This window comes from Pieris rapae, chromosome 2, assembly GCF_905147795.1.
Source record: "Pieris rapae chromosome 2, ilPieRapa1.1, whole genome shotgun sequence".
NCBI lineage: Eukaryota > Metazoa > Arthropoda > Insecta > Lepidoptera > Pieridae > Pieris > Pieris rapae.
In genome coordinates this window covers 6,849,716-6,871,772 of record NC_059510.1, presented here as the reverse complement: position 1 = coordinate 6,871,772, position 22,057 = coordinate 6,849,716, and the positions used below count along the sequence as shown (strand labels likewise).

The window sequence follows — 22,057 nt, the reverse complement described above, 5'->3', positions numbered from 1 at the left end:
GTAGAAAGCAAAGTAATAGAGAAGTGTTTTTACAAACTAGTAGATACTACCTGAAAAATCTAACTTACATATTAAGTATTAAATGTACCTACTTTTTGCACATATGCAAAGTCACTGGTAATTATTTTCTCACGATAACGGATAAAAACACGAATAATTAAATAAGTTAATAAAATTTCACATTAAATATATTAAAAAATTATGTTTTTGATCAACGGACACAGAGCCATATAACATATAATCCGTGAAGAAAAATTATCAATAATAAAATGGCTGAGGTTCATCCAAGGTTTACGTTGTTATCGAAATACGAAAGATAATTATCTGATAAATAGCACACCTGTGTCTAGTTCTATTTGAAATGAGTCAATTTATAAGAAAAACGGATAGTGATTAGATTTGAGAGATAAAGTTAATCTATAGTAAATGTATTAGGTAATATTATTTGGTTTAGACTATTGGTATCAAATGTTTTAAAATCCTGTAGCATAGCGTTGAAACCCACATATAAACTTGGGTTTAATACCAAGTGAACTTCATGAGTCATTATAGAAATATATTTAATTATTTTATAAAAAAAAATTTTATTAGATATAATAAAATTTTCACGCTATCTATAACATACCTTCTCGCATCACATAAAATGACTTCCGAGTTTTCCTTACGTTTATTTATCAAAATGTTGTACCTTCACTTATTAGTCTTTTGTTTTAGTTTAGTTAATTCGACTATTTATAACGTCAAAATTTTTACAGACAATTATGTAAATCTCGTAGACAGGCGCTTCTTAAGTTTAAGTGTTGATCCTAAGGATCTGTTTTCATTTATTGGAAAATATAACAGGTCAGTGTATTTTTTATTTAGGATCTTTTTTAATATTATGTTTTTAAGCAAAGAAAATGTAAATTTATAATCCTACAGAAATATTTTTTACGATTGTTTCACTTCAAAATTATTTAACATTGTAAATTATAGATTAGTTCTACTTTAGGATCTAATATGTTTAATGAATAACAACGTTTGATATTTAAACATTTCTCCTAGAAGACAGAATGAAAAGTATAAACCATATATTCCTGGCAGAATAAAAACCCTATCTTGGTTCGTAGCTTTGGCAGATTTTGGATAATGGAAGAAAGTTTACACATTCCTTATTTATAAAACTTTGCAAATATTTAACTTCTGCCCTTACTTATTTGCCAAGAAATTAATTCTCTTTTTAAAACTTTAGCAAAGAATGCAGTTGCATGGCTTCTGCTTTGACGCCGGCGTTTCTGCGAATTGCTGGGCCGTCCACAGAGCACCTTACATTCAAAAACAACACGTTCGCTATTGATAATCAACCTAGGTGGCAGTCTAAAGGTTTTATTTTTTTTATTTCAAAGCATACATTTTTTTATTACCATTCATCAGCACGGAGAATGGAGTCCCACAAGAACCGGTAGGAAGTTTTGTAGATGCTCTTTTAAGAACCAAAAATTTCACATCAAATTGAACAGTATGTAACATGTTCTTACTAATGATGTACGTAACTGATACTAAAAGCTAAACAATTTTACAATGTTTTATAGATTTATATCATTATTTCGGAATATTCAGATATGTTCTTCGTTCGTTATAGCTTAGTAAGTAAAAAAAGTAATTACGACTTTACTTATAATCGTAATTAACTACAAATGTTATCTGTCTCAATCAGCAGCGAAATTATAGCACGCACATTAATTTTAATAAGCTAGAATCTAAAATAACATATTTTGTTGGTGTCTTGTAACTAGATAAAGTGAAGATTGATTGGTCCCTGCTAAATGACTATACTTATATACGTGTACTTCTGGTGACAGGTCGGACTTGAATTTGTATAAATAATAATTATTAATTTCTGCGTTACCTTGACATTACGAGTACCTGTTTACGTATTGCTCCCGCAAAATAAAATAAAAATGACGACGTATAACAGTATTAAAATGTTTATTGCCAGCTTTTCTCCGTCCTACGCCTTCCTTTGAGAACTGCCAGTAAATAAAGTATTAGTGGCATCATAATAATGTACAGCAAAATTTAATGTTTTTTAGATGACCATATAACAGTAACACGGAAACAGTGGGAGAAATTCATTAAATCGTCGAATACTACTGGATTCGACCTGGTGTTTGCCTTAAACAGTGATCAGAAGACTAAAGCGGGTATATGGGACGCAAACACCGCTTTAGATGTTTTAACAACCGCTGATCGATTAGATTTGGCTAATGTCTTTTGGCAATTGGGTTATGGTAAGTCTTGAAAAGTATTTTCACCAGAATAAATCATATAACAATAATACTGTGTTTATCCTGGAAATTATTAAATACAAAATTTTATCAATATTTAATTACATATTACAACTCCCAAGATTTTTATATTTTATACATTTAACATGAAGACGTGTGTATTGGAAATTGTTGTATTAAATAAAGCTTTTTAGTTGGTATGAATTGTATTGAGAATTTCGAAGCATATTTAAACATGGTAAGACGTGGAGAAGGGATGTGAATTGGAGTAATAAAATTAAATAAGATTCTATTTTGTAAGATAAATTTAATGTTTATTTTTAGAATGCAAGAACCAGTCTATAGAAGAATACCTTAACGATTTGGAAACCCTTAAAGTAATAACAGAGACGTTTTCACGTCCTGGATGGAAAGTTGTGGGAGGTGACGTCACACCTTGTCTGCATCTAGACTCCAAAAGTGACTTCGCTGATTACGTTACCTTGTCAAATGACGTGATGGACGCTTTGTTTTTAAATGGGTATGGGATGTTCATCATTATAGTGAACAAGTATTGTGCTAAAAACCCTAATATTAAACTAGATTTTGTCTTAGAGTTAATATGGAAAAAGTAAAAATCATTAAAATATTACGTAAAATAAAAAGAAGTACTTGACACCAAATCGTATAAAATTGTAATATAAAGCAAGACCGATAACATAATATTGATTACAGCAACTCATCCTCGCAAGAACTTGAAAGAATGTCGGAGAAAGACCGTAGGAAACTACTTAAGGTCTTCGCTAAGAGTCAAGTTCCGTTATGGCTGACAGAACGGACTCATACAAAAACGGAGTTGCACAGGGCAGCCGAATGGCTTGCAAGTCTTGGCTTTGCAGCCCGAAATGGCTTTTCGATACACTACAGGGATTTGCTTGAAGAGGAACTGCATGAACCTACACTGGTAAGGGCTTTCATTTCACCTTTTGTAACTAGATCTTGTCTATGAACAAACGGAGTATTTTTATAAAGAAATGTACTTCAAGTATATTTAAATATGACGGATTAAAGAATTTATAATTAGGTAAAGGATTAATATTGTTTTGGAACTATATAGAAACAAATTGATAATTATATTAAAAGATATCTAAGCCATACATATCAGGTTCAACAACTTTTGTTTCATTAGATTTAACACTATGACTACTTTTTCTTGAAAAATTGTTTCAAACATGCACCATGCACCACAGAACACTTGTATTCTAGTCACCTACGTCACAGCACAGTGCAACGATTTGGCTAACTAGATCAATTTTGTTATAACCATATTTCAGTCATGAATAAAGTTTTATTATTATTTTTGTATTGAATAGGTTTAACATTCAACCTTGTTAGTAGGTTTTTGTCAAATTGTTACTGCGACATTATAAATCTTGCAGAGTTTCTACATGGCGCTCCTATTCAAAAATCTGGTTGGTGAACGAGTTTTGGACGTCGACATAGACGTAACAAACGCAACTCTCTTCGCACACTGTACTTCCCTCGGTCACAAACCTATTCCTGGTGCTTTGACACTTTATGGTGCTAATATGGATGATGAACCAGCTCGGTTCTCAATCAAATTACCCAAGAATGAATTAGGGGGTGATATTATGCAGTTTGTACTAAGTCTTGATAAAAATCAGTGAGTTTCGCGTTTCGCAGATTATGAATTTTTAACGAATTTTAAATTAAGTTCATATTATTTCTCACGAAAAGGCAAAAATATTTAGCTAATTAACCTTCTCGTTCTATTTCAGATATATTTAATATTTGTTAATTTATGTAATCTTGTTTGTTTTAGAAATATTGTGGTAAATAGCCACGCCATGTATTACGAAGGAGATATTCGGCCAGTAGTTAAACACGTTCGTCCATACAAATCTTTGCTTATAAGCTTGCCTCCTAAATCATTTGGATTTTGGGTATTAGCAAATACTCAAGTTCAAGCTTGCCGTGACCTAGCTAAGGACACATTTGAAGATAGTGTTGAAGAAGTTGTTGTTTTAAGTGAAGAAGAACCAAGTACAAGGAGAATTAAACGATCGGATTTAAGTGAGAATAAATTAAATGGTAAAGAAATATTAGACCAAGTAAGAATTAGCTTGGCACAAAATAAAGCAGCCTTACGGGATCGAGTATATGGGATAAATAAAGACTTACAGAAAATGCATACCATTTTTCAAGCCAAAAGGAACAAAAATGCTTTCAATAGACTTAGAAGAGAATCTCGTAATAGCCATGAACATTTTAGGAAGCCCAGAAGAAAATTTGTGGGAATAAGTAAAGATCTACCGTTTAGTTCTAATTTAATAAGCAAAATTCTTGATGTAACAAGTGACTTTACACGAACCAAAGATTTTTTGAAGAAAAACAATAAAAATAGCGTTATAACCAAAATTAATAAACGCAGAAGATACTCAGAGCCTACAGAAATGCGAATAAATAGAAAAGGTGTAGATAAAAAAATAAATACAGAATCTTTAGACTGTAATCATGGATTGGATATTAATAATAAGAAATTAAACGACGACTTGCAATTGCAAAGACTTGACGGTGGCGAAGATTCTACAAGAAAACGACGTAGTATTGCACGGGATAGTTTACGAAAGTATGACGAAGTTGATTCTCTAGAAAACGCCATAGACTTGGATAGTAAGGAGAACAGAAAATTTTCTAAAATTTTCGATAAAGTAAAGAAATTGGGAAAACTACCTATGGATATTGCTCTGAAAAATGATGACTATGAAAACACAAATGACAATTTAAATGCAATTGTATTGGAAACAAAGATAGAAGATGATGGTGCGATAATTAAAATCAGCGAAAATCCAAATTCTAAAATAATATCAACACTCGAAGACGTAATATCATTCTTTTCTAATGTCAACAAGAAATTGAAAAGGGTTTGGGATATGACTACACTTTTAGACTAATTTTTATCTAGGATGAAGATTAAATGTTTTCTATAAATATTATAATAGAGTATGAATTTTTAAGATTTTCCCTTATTGTATAATTAAGGAATTGTTGTGATATTTTAATAATTTAGTTAAGATAAGGTGTAACGAAATAAAACAACAAGTGGTGGTACAATGTAGTTTATTTATTATTTAACAACATGGTAGATACACCACTTTCACACTCACAGAAAGTTAATATGAAAATGGCTACCTCTAAACTTTATACATAACTAATAAGGAGTAAATAAATTTAACAATGCATTGCAACAGTTAGATATAAATCAATAAGTAGCGAAAAAGCCTATTCTAGTACGAAACTACGTAAGTGATAGTAGAGACAGTTTAAATTGGAACTAATTAGTTGCAAGACCTCAGAATGGCAGTCTGTCGGCCGAGCTCGGAAAATGAGAACTTATTAGTAACAACAAGGTTTTCACAAAAGCTCAATCCGATTTATTTACCTAAAAACATTTTCAACAATAACCTTTTTCGTTTTCCTCCATTACTCTAAGTTAATTAATCGTGGATAAACTACAAACTTCTCTTTATAATAACAATACAACATGCTTATGAACCAAGTTCATACTTGATTAATGGATTACGATTTATTCAATTACATTTTGTTATACACAACTTTTTAAATATTTAGTTTTAACTTCCATAAACTTGCAATTTTAACACTAGATGTCACTAATATTAAAAGCTAACGCACTAGGTGATCTTAAATTGGCCAAATAACTATCCTATGTGAACAAGTGAAGCAGGTACAAGGTACGAGCGAGTCCTCAAAGTTGTTTCAATATTATTTTCAAGGGCAGCAAGAACTAAAGGGCTCGTCGAACTGTACATGCCTTCACGTAAAATCCTATTTAAAATATCATCTATGAAATTTTTTCTTAAATAAATACAAACAAAGACTTTTACGGACAATATAGACATTATAATTTTGTTAAAAATATTATTCAAAGCGCAGTTTTTGCAGTCTGTGGCATTTGAACATCAGTTCCTTGATCTTCAAAATTATTTCTATACTATTCGGAAAAGTCTACAAAATATATAAATTTATCTAACAATCAATTAATACTGTGTGTTGAAGCTCTTGTGTTAGTGTGGTACGAAGTGTCGTTGTCTCTAAGTTGTCTACTTACTAAGTTTTTGCTTTTTGTTAACTGATTTTTAAATCGCGTATAGTTTTATTACGCCTTTTATTTCATCGTTGGAATAATTAATAATTGCAATATATGTATGTTTATTCATAAGGTTTTTTATTTTATACTGGGAATTTCAGACACGCATATTGAAATAAGATATTTCTGGCAGATGTTAAATTAATTTATTAATACGACGACGGCTGTAAAGATTTCAGTCAGGTTAACTTTTATATTTACTACCAAAACATTTTGATAAGCACGTTATTATATATACCATATACAACTTTATTAGTCTTTCTTGAAAACGAATCTATCCGCCGTTTATAAGTTTGTAAGTACTAACGGCTATCTAATAACCGCATACATTAGGAAACTGCGAGCATAGTAAAGCAAGGTTGTTTAAAAAGACGGTAGATATTGGCACCGCAAAGCCAAAAAGTCACACCTACTAAAGAATGTAAACAGATTTAATATAAAAACAACAATAGTAACATTACCCTGAGTATAAAAGTCATAAGATCAATCACTCAACTGGTTTTGTTTTGGAAAAGTCAGAAATTGGTCAAATCACTTAAGGTCTTAAAAATTATGCTACAAATGTAATAAATAAGTCAAATTCTCACGGAATTTATAAAATAATGTATAACTATTTCTATACTACGTATCTACCTTGTATAAACCTCGTTTATATAAAACATGTTTAATCAAATGAAAATTAAGTAGTTACCTTGAAAGACTTTAGGTTGTGAGTGTGTGAAATCGGTTAATTATATACATAGTAGCTTAATACAAGTGAAATCGAATAAAAAATCATGCGACAACCATTTGATATCACCCAAATTCCTTCGCGTTTCGAAGCAATCATTTACCTTACCGTAACCACTCGTTATACGTTGCTATACACCAAACATCTAAAGCTTACTTACATACAGTTGCTTTAAAAGCGTCTACTCATAATCTGTGGATATTTGAAACGTGTAAGAAAGACAAATGAGAGAAAACGACACGTCACACTTTCAGAGCTTTAAAATTCCATGCAGCCACACGCGACGGTCAAGCTTTTTGAAATTAGTGACAGTTAGCTAATTTATTAATATACATTACATCTAAAACTCGCTACGTATCAAAATAATTCTCTAACCAACTATATCTACGTAGTGAGAGCCAACAACGAAGATTATAGTTCTACAGGCGAAAGGTAGAGAGGAAAGAAGAAGGTTAAGACGTGTACAAATTTCGTAGGCTGAGCTGTTAGGATCTGAAAACATTAGTCATGATTGGTAACATGAAAGTAACTGGTCAAAGTATTGATCGATCGTAGTTTGAATTTCATATGCATAATAAAACATTGGCAGCGAGCTGCTAAGCCAATGTTCAAGCGAGTCAATTTAAGAAATTAAAATTCATGTCACCATTTCAGTAACTTGTATTTATTGGCAGAGTTAGTGAAAAATGGATTCGTTTTCAGATATTCAGTACTCGAGCTCTGTATCCAAACGTTAATTTCAAAATTGGTCATGCCAAAATCATTTAAAAACAGACGAGTTGGAATCTTACGCTTATTATTGTATATCCCAAATATCTACGAACAACCGTTTAGCTAATCTGTCATGCGCATACATAGAACTATTACAATATATGATTAACCTAGCCTAACACACGTACACGGTGAAGATTTAACTTTTATCTTAATTATTAGAGATTGTGAAGTTTTAAATAGCTTATAGAGACCGGCCGCTTGACCTGATCGGATGATTGTGAGTTTAATGAGTGGCTAGAAGTGTTAGCGAGGCCTATTGAAGTAAGCTAAGAAAATATATTGCGAGAAATAGGTATCTTATCTGAAAATATAACTTTATACAGAATCAGAAATTATTGATTCATATTTACATTGGGGTGTATATGGAATAGAGTTTTGCAAAGGTAGTTATAATTGACCTGAAAGTATAAATGATGAAGGTGGCAATAATTTTTCAAGCTTTGCTATGAGAGCGTAATTATGTTGAAGTGTGCTTTTCGAAGATGATCATAGTATTTTAGTGAAAGATCAAAAAGGGAAATACGTAAGAGCTAATGTACGAGAATGGAAGGGCGCGAGCGGTCGGGCCGCGTCGGGCGCACAGCGTTAGTTTATTTTATTCTTATATCACAGCTTTTGACGATAACAAATCTTTTGCATTTGCAGCTTAGTGGAGTCTAATATTCGAACAATTATCCATTCTACAATTCGTTAACCTGCATTCCCATCCGCAATACAACTCATTGATTAAGTTTTCCGTATACAGTTGTTTCAAAACGGACAATAGGCTGGCGGATCTTCATAAACGTACGACACCAATCGCTCGAAAAATTTACTCGCACAACATTAACTTTACTCTAAGCATAAAACATCGATAAACATTAGATTCGCGTCAACTACTCTAACTGACAAACGGAACAACAAGGTGTCGTATCTACAATATTATATACTAAACGAACATTGATCTTATATTAGACATGCAAGAACAAAATGACAACGAACATCAGCGAGTCACGCTCGATAACAACAATATTGTTAACTATGAATTACAATTTCGATGTGGACTTTAAGGCTAGGTCGATAAGGTATACTATCCTAACGGAATACTTGACACGATCCGTACGCATTGCATAAGCGAGCATGCAAAAGATTTAGAGGCAAAGTCGAAGAGCTGAGAGAGAAGATCGAAGAGCGCAAGCCACACCCAGTGCCAACTGCCAACTGCCGGCTGCCAAGTGCCAACCGGGTCGAGGGGAATTTGGATGAAACAAATATTACAATCGAATACATTGTTATTTTAATGTAAGTCGGAGTCCAAGGGGAAGAGAGAGCAGAATTAGACGCGTGCAAGACTTCTTAAATTATTCGCGCTATTTATACCGTAAGTTGTATTAAAATTTTCATCTTTACACTTAAATAACAATATATCACAAGCGTTAACATATAAAACAGGTTATCCTAATGTCTGATCGCAGCAGCGATGACTTTTTGACCTAACGCATCAACCGCGGTTGTGTCGGGGCTCTTTATTATGAATGTATAAAAATATTATTGCTTATTATCAAGCACCAACGCGCCACTAGCCAACTACGTCCGAAATAATTTAGAATTCAAATCTCTCCTACGAAATGTTTGAGCGAAATGGTTCTGAGGGTTAGTACTGTGTGTGTGTGATGTGACGGAATGATCAGCCTCGGCCGCGATGCTCACTGCATCACGCATTTGCTCTCAATCTGCGACTTCAGCTCGTTCACCTGGGTCTCGATGGTGTTCTTCAATTCTGTAACGAATAGATGTAATTTTACGTCTTGATATTATTTTAGCTGGGCGTACAATGCGCATGGACTCAAAGTGCGTTTTTTTAGAAGGCCTATCGGTTAAATGTACATTTAATGAATACATGAGCAGTTTAATATTTCTACCTGTGTAATAAAATAGTTATCAATTATTTTGTTTCTAATAATAATTTACACAATTGAGCGAATGGGCATGAATAATCTTACTTGTGAACTCGTCCTGATCTTCGAGTTCCGCTTCAGCAGCCAACTCCTCGGGAGTTTTTTTCTTCCTCATCAGAGGGTTGTCTGGCTCCTGTTGCTGTTGCTCAACCATTTCCTCTTTCTTTGGGATTTTATACTGAAATGATAAATTTTCATAAGTCAATACTGTTAACTAACAACAATTATTAAAGAAAATTTCAGAAACATGTGAAATATACCGAATAATATATAGGTATATTTCTTTAATCCCTAACACGGCTATTAATTTAATAGTTGCAGATTTTGTCAATATAGAAAAAAACAGGGTAAGCATTCATACAATGAAATTATACATATTATTACAAGTAAAGCATAATATCACCCCCAATTATGCTAATATATATTATTATAATATATTTTTGCGGTACATATATTAGTTTAAATATTTGAATAATTAACATCACCTTTTATATTAATAACAAACAAACTCAGAGTATTTACAAAATTATTAACCAACATATAACATAATATACAACTGTTATTGTCTATAACAGATACAGTGTTATAATAACTAAACATACAATTATAGGTCAAATATTTCTATAAATATAATATAAGTAAATGTTTATGTTGGCTGATGCAACCTGTTCAGTTACACTGGCCCCTTCCCATCTACCAACAACAGAGCTGGTGCGCTAAAAAAGCTAAAGCCTGCAAATACAGGGCACCGAATGATTTGTCCCATTTGTTGTCGAGACCCTTGGTCCGTGGGGTTTTAGCGCTATAAGGCTTTTTAGGGAAATATCAAAAAGGTTAGTCGATATCACAGGAGACCTTCATCAAAGAATTAGTCTAGCTATTCAAAGGGAGAACGCTGCCAGTATTTTCGGAACCTTGCCTTTTAATAATATATTTCAAGATTACTTATTGTTTTTATTGTTCTTTTATTTATTTATTACATAAGCATTATATTATATGATTTAGTATGTATGCTATTTACAATAATAGAATTGAAATTATATAAATAATCAATCGGTCAATGGCGCAAATCGCAAAGTACATGAATATAGCAAAATACTTTGTACCAATACTTTTCATAGTAAGCAATATCGGTTATGCTCAAATTCCACTAATTTCCCAAAGGGTTAAAGTTAGCATACTGAAATATATTTCAATCTCCGCTTCGTTACGATTTAAAAAGTTTCTAGAAAATTATGGAGAGGCTTTTTAGATAAGCTAGAATTACGAAAAACTTTTTGGTATTCTTTTTATTTTACTTTGACTTTGTACTGTCATATATAATGATCACGAGGTTGAGAAATGAGGACGGCATAACGAAGAAGCCACTACGTATCGCAAATATAGAGCGTGTTACGTAAAAAAGCAATCACGTTAAATAGTTTTTTCCATATATAAATAAATCATACTGGTTTTAGTACCACTTCGAACGAAATAACAACCAGCATTTTGTTAAAATAAATATAACTGATATTTAAGTTTACATAATATGCTACAGTTATATTGATCTCAGATTGCATTTATTTTGAAGTCTTTTGATGATTTTTATAGGCAAGTGATCTGGCTGTCAATTATAGATCTAAGGCATGACGTGTTCTTCACAATGTCTTCCCTTACCATACCTGCGAGTTATAATAAAAATTATTTTTGCAGCTAGAATTTATACGTTCCGTTTGCCTTAGCAAATAGCAGAAGGTGCCTGTACACTGTACTGTACTTTAGATGCGATGAAAGAAATCCAAAGATAAAAATATGTAGGTCCAAAATCGGCATTATTATCAACTTTTATAATCCTCTTGGTTTAAATCTCCAATTTGCATGATACTTTAATTTAATATTTTTCCCCATCATTTCCCCCGGGATCTCATTATAGGAATTGGGAGTCGCGTCTTGTCAACACGCCACGATCTAGTATTAGTTTCATTAAATTTGAAAAAAGTTTGCCTCCATTTATTTTTCAGCATTAAATTACGAAGTAGGATTAATATAAATTTACATATTACACAAGAAGGGAAGCTACCAAATGTTCTTCGCTAGGAGCTTACTAATAGCTACATATATATATTGAGACGGATTAGGCAGTTGTTATATGAAAACGAAACATTATTCATCAACTTACATAAATAGAATTAATATTTACTTTACCATTTGTAATATTATTTGAAATTAAGAGTGATAAACATTGGCAACATTTTTAGTATATTAAACATATTGTTGAACGTTCGTGTTGCTATACAATTTTATATACACATGTAAACTATAAGTACCTACAGCAAAATATATATCATTAATATATTTTTCTTTCTTCATGACGACTATGCCGCAAAGAAGTCAACCTGACTCGATTAGGGAGTCGCACAGAGATGGACTCCCTACTAGAGTCAATTTAACATCCAAGGGCTCTGCTTCTGTCTTCTTCATTCTTCTTATTCTACTCGAGCTTGATTTGAAAAAATTGTTAGAAAAAACATCATTCACATAGTATCAGCGTAATTGAAAACATTGTTGTATTGTATTTCTAAAAATAAATTACAAAAGTTCAATACGTCAAATATAAAAGTCTATTGCTTATGATATTAAAAAAGGTTCAAGTCCACTTGACAAAGCAATTACATTATCCAATTCGCACACAATGTCAAAATAACACAAGCACTGATATACTGAAAAAAAATAAGCGGTCACCTAAGATCTTAGATTAAATTATTAGTTTCAAAAGTATCCGTCAAGTAGACTGCTGCCGACAATTTATCCGGAATGAGATCGTAACGTGGTTAGTTCGCAATCTGGTGGAGATTGCACCCTAATACTTGCTAATAGACTATCGATGGACAACGGCATAGACAAAAATTGCTTTTAGCTGAAGAGTAGCAGAACGTCTAAATTCTTTTGGTTAAATCGAACAGTTTTAAACTAAACGTACTACACCGTAGAGAAAAGGTATATTTTAAAATCAAGATGGAGTATGATATAATAGTTAATATATAACATTTAAAACAAAAATATTGTATAAATGTAGTATTGTTTTTATTAACATAACATTTACACATTTAAAGAAAACATTTTTTTAACGAATTAAAATTATGTATTATTTTAAATTTATCCAACGTGTTGGAAATATTGTATAACAAGAATAATGTATGTACATATAAATGGCAGACAGGTCTACTAAAGGAGGCCATAATGTTCGACACGCGCTTGGCTTGTGCCGGAAAATTGTTTGGCGCGGGGAAAATTACGTGAGAACGTTAAGCGTCAGCAAAAAGTCTAATCTTTTTTCAAACATCATTGAGCTTTTTTAAGCTTATTTTACATTTGGGAAGAGTGCGTTTATACTGTGTTAATCACAGTGGTATTATGAAGATTACGATTATTAAATAATGACTTATTAATCGTTTTAATAATTCAAATTAGTAAAGTAATTATTTTCCTCGCAAAAATTATTACAGAATTAGTATAAAAATGCAATGAAAATAATTTAATTTTTTTTGATAATGTGGAACAATTGATGTCGTCAAAGTGTTCAGCTTTATCAAATATAGTATGATTTATCTGCTAACCGTACCCTGCGTAACGTTATGGAAACATTCCAACACGGGGTGATTTTTCTGCGATCCGTACAAGCGTGGAATAGGTTTATTGATTTTCACTTTATTTGCGCACGTAAAGTGTATCGATACGTTTAATGCAACCTTAACGCAAATATTTTACGACGAGCTGGGAGAAACTTTCATATTCGATAAATAATTTTATGGCATAGAATCAGACGTGATGGAAATATGAACTGATTAGATAGTTTTCAGTTGTTTAACTTAATTTTGACACTCTTGTAAGTTTGTTTGGTAGGTTTATTCCATTTATGATATTCTAAATTGAGAGGCTGAAGTATCAATTTATAAACTTATTTCCTTTTCTGTATATTAAACCCAAATCTTAATACAGCCCACGAAAACCAGAGATTTCTTTACTTAGAATGCTTTTGTCAATATTTGCAATAATAATATAAAAAATTTTCTATGTATATTATATCAGTATAAACATTTATGTTAGCTTATGTCAGAATTCTTAATCAAACATAATGTGAAGCGTCGATTCCGTAACAAAAACATTTTTGCATTAAGTGTCATTACATAACACGTTTATGGAAAGGTTATTTTGACGAGAATGTGCTAGCGTGACGACCTCGAACCGTCGAAGCCTCTTGCGTATCGACTACTCCATATTATAGATACTTTGTATCATACAGTTTTCCATAAAAATAGGTTATTTATTTCGTTATCTTGAAAGCTAATTGATGGTACAATATATTTATAACGGTATCTTTACGATTATTAAAATTAATGAAATATCTTTCGAGAAATAGGTATATTTTTTTAAATAAGTAATCCATATTCTGGAGAAAAGCGTCAGTTTTTAAGTAAAACACGTTTTCTCCAATCACATCAGTCAACAAAAAAACCTATTATAGTACTTTTGGCAAATAAATTGCGTCTTTTCGCAAGACGTGAAGTCCCTAAGCATCCTCCTGTCAAGCGCTCGCGTCTCTAATGTGTTAGTCCATCTCGACAACACAAATAGAACACTTTACGAATTAAGTTTTAAATTGACCTTTTGGTCTACGGCTACGGTGGAATCTAAGAGCATCGGAGCATACATAATTTGTCTATTTCAAGATTATTTTTTCAGTGTTAACGTTTAAAAAAAATAACTCTTGGCACTAATGTTAGGACAACCTGCCAGTTTCAAGAGTGTTGCCTCGTTGATGGGGTGTTTAAAACTTAATACTATGCATTTCAATTTTGGTTTTTTAAGTTTTTGCGACCAATTTTTTTCTTATAGAATAGTACTAAAAAGGAAGGGTTTAATTTTAGAGTCACATGTTCTAGATAGTTTAACACATAGTAGACGGTTCTATGTAAAGGAAATGTGTCGTTTGCACTACGTGAAAGTTGATCAAAGTTTTAATTGTGGGGTGTGGCCCCGGTCCCCATTGGGAGGCATTAATAACACTTAATTACTGTATAACTACTTCAATCAGTTATTGGCACGTTTTTTTTTGCGAAAATGGCTGAGATAGATTCTATGTTGTTCGGGCATAGTTTATTTTTTGCTAACTTTAGTAAGCTTAGTTACTTGAATAATAAATGTTTGTTGGAGACATTACAGATTTTGCAATAATTTTTAACGCAAAAAAAATATTAACCTTTACGAAAAAAAAATTGTGTTATCAAATTTATACTCATATTACATTATCTCCTAAACTAAACATTTCAAATGCTTTGGCGTTTATATATATTTTAGTCAAACGATTAAACAAAATTTTGATAAAACACGTAATTTCTTAGTTAGATTCTCGACGATAGATTGTTTTATGAGAATTTAAAAACCCTAATAATATAAATAATTATTTCCTGACCGGGATAAGCCACAGTGATTAAATATTTTCCCGTCTCCGAATGTAGAAAACCTTGTGAAACAACTAGTACAGTAATTGTATAATATATTTTATTCCAGGACCTAACAAAACGAATAATGGAGGATTTCCGAAGGCGTCTAATAAAGTAGCCTAATTTCTTACGTATGGCATTTATCGACTTATACGGAAGGTTATTGGAATCTCACTTTTTACGATAATAGACTCACTAAAAGATAATGGTCGGCCAAATTTCCTTCGGCTGCTAAACGATTGACCAATCTAAGTTTGTGAGATAAATTATGTGAAAATGATACCGTCAAGTAGCAATTTGATAAATTTGATATATTCCAATATCTATAGGGTAAAATTAGCTGAGTATTTTGGTACCATTATTATGACAGGAATCGGTATATAAAATATTACTAGTAGTTGTAATGAATCTTAGATTTAAAGTTCCGTTATTATAAGTATTGTAGCAATGACTACTGATATTTTGAATAAAAACACACACATTTATACATATGTTACGGGGTGGTTATTGAATATACTAATCATAGCTTTAAAACTACAGAATAATATGAAAGTTCTTATGGGTTTCTCTGAGTTATGTAACTGTAGTCCAAAAACAGCTTACGTCTACCAAAATATATCTTCCTAATATTTGGACCTATTTTGTTTATATACTTACGTCTTATTAAAATCTAATAGACTTCATACACATGAAAAATTGTTAATGCTCGCTGGCTGGTTTTACGTAATTATTACAGTGAATATAAGACTGAGATTCTAGTTAGTACAAGTCGTAACAATATTAGCTGTGGAGAGTAAATCAATAACTCCGAGTTCATCACGAAGCGACAAATAACAAGATCTTAGCAAGTTTCAGTGGGAACTACGATCTACGTTAGTTAGCTGCCGATATAGTGCGGCTCATTAACTAGTGCCTAACTTTAGTTAGGACATTAAGATTTATATTTTTTTTTTATAAGGCAAAACCCTTACGGTAAATTCCACTAATAAGCAATACCAATAAGGTACAAGTAATTTGACTTTCAAGTAACTTAGATAATTGTCTAAAATGCTACTAACACTTAACCTTAAATTTGGTATCCTTTGACGAAACTCAACAAATTTCGTTACAGTGCCGTTTGAGCCCAAAATGGCTACTAATTTACAGACACTAAGTTTTAAAAGCCTCACACCTCATACCATATAGTGAATATACAAAACCTTGTCCATATTTCATGAAACAATTTATTTCTTTGTGTGTTTAAAAACACTATGATCTCTTATTCTTATTTCTTATTTATTGATGTCTCTTAATCGATATTTTGTAGTAATTAATAATTTGCATCTTCTATAATGTTTCTATTAGGTACTGAAACTGTGATTATTTAACTGTAAAATTTGAGTAACTATGCTATCTAACTGTTTTACGCTTCTTAAAGCCACTACAAGACTCGCTTCTTTATTACTATTACAAGTCCTGTCCTAGATTTAGAAGAATTACGACTATTATGAACCACTTTCTTTGTCGCAAGTCATTTAGTGTACCCTTTGACATTAGGCAGCCGCCATTTTGTCGTAAATTGCCTCAAAATGGCGTTGGTCAAGTACCGCGAAAGAAATTACCTACGAGTGGCTCTTTGCTGAATTCTGTTTGAGGGATTTCGATTGTTTTTTGGTTTACGACTTACGTGCTAATGCCAGGACGAGGAAAACTATTAGGAAAAAAGCTAAAACTTTTTGGTGTTAGTTTTTAATATATTACTAAACTGACTTCTTAATATATAAATTAACGTCCAGTATCCGTAAATCGTTTTAGGTTAACAATGTATGTTAAAAAGCATTGAAATGTCATTAAATATTATTCAAAACTTAAATGATGCCTTTTTATTATATCCAGAACTATATCATACTATATAATTCGTTGAGGTTATACATTACAAAAGCTACGGCAGCCATCAATTATTGCAAATACTTTATCTGATTTTAGTGTTTGCTTCTTTCGTAAAAAAATGATCTTGTAAAATACACAAGGTTTATACTGAAATAGCTCATTTAAGGGTGATTTAAACTTGATCACATTCATGTCAACTGACAATTTGCATAAGTTGTAAACTTTATGGCTCCTTATACGAGTGTTTGAAATGTTTTTACAAATTTTACAGGCGAAGTTACTTCTTTAGAAAATCCTTACTTCGAAAAGTAAACAAATATTTAGTCATTTTGCGCTCTTGTAGCTAAACGATAAATTACTTTTAAGGTCTTTCCCTCTTTTCCGTCTTTCATACTTAAGCTGCCGATCAAATTTATACAACTCGAGGCAACCCTCGAGTTTTATCTACACTTTGTATTGTTTTATTCTTAATCGAATATGATAATGAAGCCCTTATCAGCGTTGTATTACTAAAAAATACACGAAACAGAATATTCCAGAACTATTTGGAGTAGTTTTATTTAAGAATAATTATTTGAAAATAATAAAAATGCAACAAAAATATAGCTTAGTTTCTGAAAATGTTGATGAAATCAAAAGACTATTGCTTGTTAACCGTGTGTAATCTATTCATTTTCATAAACGTTTTTAGAATTAAACGTTTGTTATATGGGCTTTCCGAAAAACGTTCAAACATTCCAGTTAGCAAAGCTGAATCGTTCAGTGACAAAGCCAATGACGGGCACAATTAGTGCAGGAAGCGGGTCAAGCGCACTTGTCGCGGACAATTTGCTCGTCACCCGAGTACCGGTGAGAGGGCTGGCGTTACAACGCGTTTATATTCATGTGGAAATGTTGGAATTTTGTAAAAATTCTAGTTTAAATTTCATTTTCGCGTGCAAAATTTAAATTACCATGGAATTAATAAAATCAATTTACAATTACAATTTTTTTACGGAATCGCTGTACAGTATCTTTGAGTGTGTCTCGTATCTTGTTTTAGTTTGGCTTATCCGAAACGACACTCACCTTATCCCTAATCTCCTGTCGCATCTTCTCCCTCTCTTCCTCCATCTTGCGATGTTTCTCCTTGCGTCTCTCCTCAGCTTCACGGATGGCCTCCTGCCGTTCACGTTCCGCTTCTTCTTCCTTCTCCTTGTCGTCGCTGTCATCGCCGTCACCACCAACTGCGCCTGCAAAAGAAAATATTATGAATCTTGCTTTCTTACAACAGAACCAACAAGAAGAAAATTTCTTATACGGTCTCTATAGGAGTAAGAAAATATTTTAGGATTACATATCATAGAGATCGTATTTTATTCAAGAGGTTATAGGTCCTATTTAATCGCTTAGCGGCTGATTATATAGCGGCGGCATTTATATTTACTGATTATAATCAATCGTATACAGTAAGAAGGTAGCAAGAGTCAAAGAGAACATCGATCGTTTACCAGCTGATGAAGACCAGCTTATTGTGCTAATATGCTTTCTGATTAATGCTATTGTTTAATTAATCTTATCTCTTATTATAGAACCAGAAATTGTTTCGCTAATGTTTTGTTTTGGAATAATTAAAGTGTCTGACCAACGCTCCTGGAGATTTATATGGTTAAAAGTTGAGAGTTAATTTCACGATCTCGGAATTAAAGTTAGGTAACGAACAACTTGGGTTTAAGCTTCCTTTGTTTTATGCTTCACAAATATTCGATATGAATCTCTTTTGACCGGTAATTAGGTTTTCGAGAGATTATAAGTGTGATTAATATGGTAAACAATCACGATACGTAGCATCTTAATGACAATATGAAGTACAATTTAAAAAAAATTAAGGATATTTTAGGTATAATATTTATGAGTCTAGAGAGTAAAGGAGACAAAGCATTGTTTGTGTTTGGTGAGACAGTGATAAGCAAATGTAGTTAAAAACCGTAAACAGAGCGGAATATCGAATACAATAAAAAAATCTCGACCCCGATGGTGACGTGACGAATGCTCAGATTGACGTGTAATGGATTTCTCTCCCCACGCTCGGCCGGAATTCGATCGCAGCCGGTTTGTACTAGTTTTATTTAGATCCTTTTAATACATTTCCATAGGATTTTGAACGAATTATGAACATGAAGTATTTATAGAATCATTTCATCACATTCACAGTGTTTTTTTTTCAAATCAGTATTTAAAGGCCCACCAATGTAACGTTTATTTATCGCACTCAAAATACAAAAAATATAAATTTGATTTTCAATACTTTTAGAAAATAATCTATCACACGACGAATAAAAAAAGATATTTTAACTATTTTAAAAACTGGCCTGTAATGGTTTTTATCTCCCATTTGACAGTACATTACTTTTTTTATTTAGAACCACATTAGAGTAAATTGAATTTTTTTTTGTGGCCGCTGTGTACATTTACGATACAATCATTACTAACTCTATTTTACTGCTATACAAAGAATTTACATAACATCGAATGAAAGCCTCAATGTACGAAGACATTTTATATACAGGCTGTTACCACACGACGTAGTCATGCAAAGGGGTTAGGGTGTAGCACAATAGGTCATTGACCCAGGGAGGGGTAGGCGAGTGTAATTCACTGGACGACCGCTTACACGTAAATTGCTTGTGACAACACCGGCGCGTATGGCAAATAGTGGCGACAAAGTTTCATAGTTATTCGTTCAGAATTTATTTGCAATAACATTTTATAAAGATACATTGCCATAATTAGAACTACTTTTATTGATGTGTAATATATATTCTACGAGTATCTGTGCTGTAGAAGTGAATTTTAATTTGTCACTACGGCGTAGCAGTACTGCGTACGTTGGTTTATTGCTCTAAATTTTTGTATGTAATTTGTAAATATAATGCATCGTTATACGAATGTATAAAACATTATTTTTGAATTGTTACCATTTATAATCCCCAATCAATTATCATTTATTTGAAAAACCTACGCGAACTTCTACGAAGCGAAATATTAATTTGAAATATCTCTTGTATTTAATTTCTTCAATTAAAGCTCTATGAATATTCATCAGAGAATTTGAATGGTAATCGCTTTTTTCAAATAGTCCTCTAATGAAATATTGATAGCAGAATACCTAAAGGAAATTCAATTATTGCAAATAATTTATTAAAAGTTTACTATGTGGAATAAGTGGGATAAATAGCTGTTATTTCTTTTATTCATAAATAAAGCATTAGGATTATAAATAATATATTATTTAAGAGATCTTTTTTGAACAAAATATTGTATCAAATCCTTTTTTCACTAAAAACTAAATCAGATGTTACGGATTTTTAGCCACTCATCACTATTTGATCAATAATCCTCAGAGGGGGGTCTATAATACTTTAAAACACCAATCTAAAATTTTAATACAATTCCATAAATAACACCAAAAGATTTTATTGAAAATTAAAATATAATAAAATTTCTACTCAATGAAATTCGCATAGAAACGGGGGTTTATTTGACAAAATCTTGTTACAATCTCAAAAGGAGCTTTACTTTACAAGTTCTCAGTAGCTATAATTTTGTACAAAATATTCCTTTGAGTGAATAAAATCAAATCAACGAAGTCAAAAGTCGGTTAGCGGCGGAACAGAGCTGGAGCAATTCAATTAAAACAGAAAAGCCACGGCGATATCTCTGTAAATAGATTGCTCTGTGGCACATCGGTCTTGTTTATGATAGCTCTGTGGTCTATGTCTTGAAAGTTTGTTCTGAAGTCTGTATACAGCAAAATTAGTTTTAGTCTCCTTTCGGAAGATACCTACTGGACTTTGACTACGTGCTACTAAAGTACCTTATGTTTTTATAATTCAACAGTAAAACTTGTTTCTTTAGAATAGAAGTATTAATTGATAGGTAGTATAAAAAATGTTACGAAAAGTAAGGAGTGGAAGCCAATATAAAAACTAATAATAATACCGTTCGTTCTACCGTTTCTCTATGATTATGTTTGTACCATATCAGTAATCTTGCATTAAGTCAATTATAGTGTGGACAATTTATCGTCATTTTCCTACAAATGTTGTTTAAGTATAAAAATTTGATTAAATGCCTTCGTCAGTTTTACGTCGAATTAAAATTCTTCAATTGATAGGAACACGTAAAGGAAAACATCCAAACGCTCTTCAGTATGCACTTCGGTATTCTGGGTGAAGTGGAATTCCGATCATCTGACGATAATTATTCGTCCCCCCTCGATGTCGTAGCAGAGAAATTTAATTTAGCCAGGCATTAGGAAAAAGGCGCCTGCGACCGATTCGATTATTAAGCGATAAAGGATCGGGTATTCGTTTTGAAACACGGTTGTGGCATAGGGGAGTCTTGACAATGTATTTATTATGTATTTGTAAATTTCGCTACACTTTCGTTTACACTTTCGTTTACACTTTCGATTACACTTTCCACTTTTAATCTATTCAAGGAATCTTATCTCTGGCTATCTTAATAACACTACTACAAATCTTAATATATATATAAATCTCCTGTCACGATGTTTGTCCGCGATGGACTCCTAAACTATTTAACCGATTTTAAATTAAATTGGCACACCTTGAGCAGTCTGGGCCAACTTAAGAGATAGGATAGCTAAGATGTTTAATTATAGTCGCAATTTTATTTTGTTGCAAATTATTTGTTTATTATTTGATACAATTCTAACAGATGGCGCTGTGTTAAAAGTACCAACGTTTCACAGACACAGAAAGCTATCTACCTTTAACATAAGTTTTCCTACCGTTTCCCTTGAATAGTTTACTACTATGTAATAA

General features: G+C 32.1%; 2 protein-coding genes across 8 annotated transcripts in view; one reads left to right on the top strand and one right to left on the bottom strand.

Moving 5' to 3' along the window:
* Positions 1–659: 659 nt before the first annotated feature.
* On the top strand, positions 660–5,368 carry LOC111003309 (heparanase). Its single transcript, XM_022273778.2, has 7 exons — positions 660–843; positions 1,232–1,362; positions 2,073–2,270; positions 2,592–2,787; positions 2,982–3,210; positions 3,686–3,930; positions 4,090–5,368. Exons 1-7 carry the CDS (start codon positions 680–682, stop codon positions 5,219–5,221), a joined length of 2,295 nt encoding a protein of 764 aa, XP_022129470.2. The 5' UTR covers positions 660–679; the 3' UTR covers positions 5,222–5,368.
* A 2-nt stretch (positions 5,369–5,370) lies between these two features.
* The window catches only part of LOC110992808 (complexin), a 122,362-nt gene continuing 105,675 nt past the window's right edge, over positions 5,371–22,057 (bottom strand). For all 7 annotated transcript variants that reach the window (XM_022258891.2, XM_022258811.2, XM_045634402.1 and 4 more), the window contains 3 exons: positions 18,297–18,460; positions 9,922–10,054; positions 5,371–9,698 (listed from right to left, as the gene is read on the bottom strand). In XM_022258891.2, coding sequence (XP_022114583.1) covers positions 9,625–9,698; positions 9,922–10,054; positions 18,297–18,460 — 371 coding nt within the window. In that variant the 3' untranslated portion in view covers positions 5,371–9,624. The remainder of the gene's footprint in view (positions 9,699–9,921; positions 10,055–18,296; positions 18,461–22,057) is intronic.